The sequence below is a fragment of the Saprolegnia parasitica genome, assembly GCF_000151545.1.
Source record: "Saprolegnia parasitica CBS 223.65 unplaced genomic scaffold supercont2.391, whole genome shotgun sequence".
Classification (NCBI taxonomy): domain Eukaryota; phylum Oomycota; class Saprolegniomycetes; order Saprolegniales; family Saprolegniaceae; genus Saprolegnia; species Saprolegnia parasitica.
In genome coordinates, this window is record NW_012156785.1 from 6,595 (window position 1) to 9,083 (window position 2,489).

At 52.4% G+C, this 2,489-nt stretch overlaps 1 protein-coding gene across 1 annotated transcript in view; it reads left to right on the top strand.

Moving 5' to 3' along the window:
- The window catches only part of SPRG_21818 (hypothetical protein), a gene marked incomplete at both ends in the record, with an annotated part of 658 nt that extends 392 nt beyond the window's left edge, over window positions 1-266 (top strand). Inside the window, one exon of the mRNA XM_012356168.1 lies at window positions 6-266. Coding sequence (XP_012211558.1) covers window positions 6-266 — 261 coding nt within the window. The remainder of the gene's footprint in view (window positions 1-5) is intronic.
- Between the last annotated feature and the right edge of the window lie 2,223 nt (window positions 267-2,489).

Genomic DNA, 2,489 nt, shown 5'->3' on the forward strand with positions numbered 1-2,489 from the left:
AGCAGGGCTGCACCAACGTCTCGGTCGAGGGCGATGCCACGTACTGCGTCAACGGCCCGGTCTGCTCGGGCAACAGCGGCGGCGGTGCTTGCCCCAAGAAGGGTGACTGGGCCTCCGGCGATTGCAAGTCTGGTCTCTTCTCGTCCAACGGCAAGTGGTGCCAGGCGCCTGAGACGGCCACTTGCCAGAAGCTCAAGACTGGTGCGTGGGGCTGCGTGTACCCGTCCAAGGGTCCCCAGAAGATGGATTTCAACCTGCGCGGCTAGAAAGTCGGGCCGGTCCACTCACGTTTCTTATAACGTTTGAATATCCGACCATTTTTGCTACACTGGTTTAGACAGTGTATTGTCTAATGTTCGCAGAGCGTATTGAGCTCAGGCGCAACGCTCCGTGGTGGACAGAAATGAGGTCGGCGAGGGTTTCATTTGGAGGGCATGCCTTACTTTACTCTATCTGTCAGAGCTGCTGTGCTATTCTAGTATGTAAGCTTGGACACGATTGACCAAGACCGAATTGGATCTGTGGTCACTGCGTTTTCATCGATGTGCAAATGCACCATTGGCTCATCCTTCAACAACGTTGGCGTCAGTGTTACATTCCTATCTTGACAAAATATATAATTTGGCTTGAATCGCTGGTTCGAATCGATTGGTTGTGCGATATCACAAAGAAATATGTTGGAGATGAAATACGTTTGTATGGTGTTAGCTTTTTTTCAAAGCAAAGTGGCAAACACCCGACATTCTACGCGACTACGCGATAAGCATACACCCAGAGGTCTCGGCGGAGACTACTTGTTAGAGAATGGTGGTGCAACGGGCATTGGAAGGCACACCTTTTTCGACCCAGCGGACTCGTGCGTTTCGAAGCAGCTCATTTCGCGGAGTTGCACTAGTACGCCATTTGGTTTGATGAGGACAGTGTCATCGGCAGTGTCATCGGCAAAATTGGGTGGGGCATGTGACAGGTATGCTTGGACACCAAACAACAAATGAAAACGCTCGAGTATCAAATTATCACGCTTCTACAGCCCAGGCTCCTTCCGGGTAACGTGACGCGTCGTTGGGTACCAATGCGATTGCCTTTCGCGAACGGAGATGCGTCTCACCTTGCTTTTCGATGCTGTGGTGTTTCACCGCGTGCAAATGTGCTTTTTACGCGTTGCGGTGATCGATGTCGTCACTCGCGCCATCATATCGGTTGTTATCAACAAGCCACATTTTAGGACTATCTCTGCACTCGGACGACGACCTGCATTCGATTCTATCGCACAACGTTCTGCGTGTCTTACGACGTGCCCATCCATTTCTGGCACCGACGAAAAAGCCGGTCGTACGACATCCTGGCTTTGCAGCCTTTACATCGGTATAGGAACGGAGCGTCGAATCTCCAATGTTATCGTACCAAGGCTGATGTGTCGCACTCAACGACGTCGTCCGAACTCGTGGGACCAGTCCGTGATGACACACCCAAAAACATATGACCACATTGGCACGTCTGTTTTGCAACATCTGGTTTCGAGGTCCACCGAGCCTTCTATAACGTAGCGCTTGGTTTAAACGCTGCGGCGTGGAACTGGTTGTTTGTTGACACCAAGGGATTTAATGCATGGACACCCCATACTATGCAGTACAATGCAAGAGAAGTAATTCGCACGGCACTCTCTCGACTGCGTTCGATGCAGTGCTTGCGAACGAACGCTGCGTGGCGACGGTACTACCGCACAACCTGCTTCACACGATGCTATCTTTTTGGATCCGACAAACATCGATCCTACGTCAGCTGCGGTTCAAGCGCGACCACTGCCTCGGCGCCCTAGGGTGCTGCTGCACCCGTATTTTTCTCTGCCAAAGGCACTTACTTGCATACCCTTCGTTGACCGTACAGATTATGTTGCATCTCGGTCCGTCGTGTATCGCTCGGCCCATCGGTCACAGAATGGAAGACTGATGCGGGTACTTGCTGTATTTATCCAGTCGCGTGAGGATATATTAAACCGAGTGTCCGGTCAAGTAGCGCGTCTTTGCTGCGTGACGGTGTGCCGGGTGTGATTGTTCATCGTGCGCACTTACTAAGCGCCATCACCGACCCTCGCATGCTGCTTCTTTCAAAGGAAAGACATGCTTGCGCCGCGGTGGCTTGGATGGTGGCACGGACATGACGTACAATGTGGCACCACGGAGCACCAATGAGCGTCGAGTGTTGGTATTACATGGATGTGCTAGTGACCGTATCAGCGCATGGTGGTTTCCCGGAACGCGTCGTCGCCTCGTATTGGCTGAAGCGAGTAGCTAAGCGCGCTTCCGGCGGCACAAAGTACGGGGAATCAAACCACGCTTTTCAACGTATGGGCGTATCCAACGCTGCTACGCCCACTCTGACACCGAGCGTCAACGTCGTCGGTGATCGCGACACCTCTAATTCAGAGCCAAGCAACAATACCTCGTCACTTTGTAATTTACAAGATCGTCATCGCGCCAACGATACCC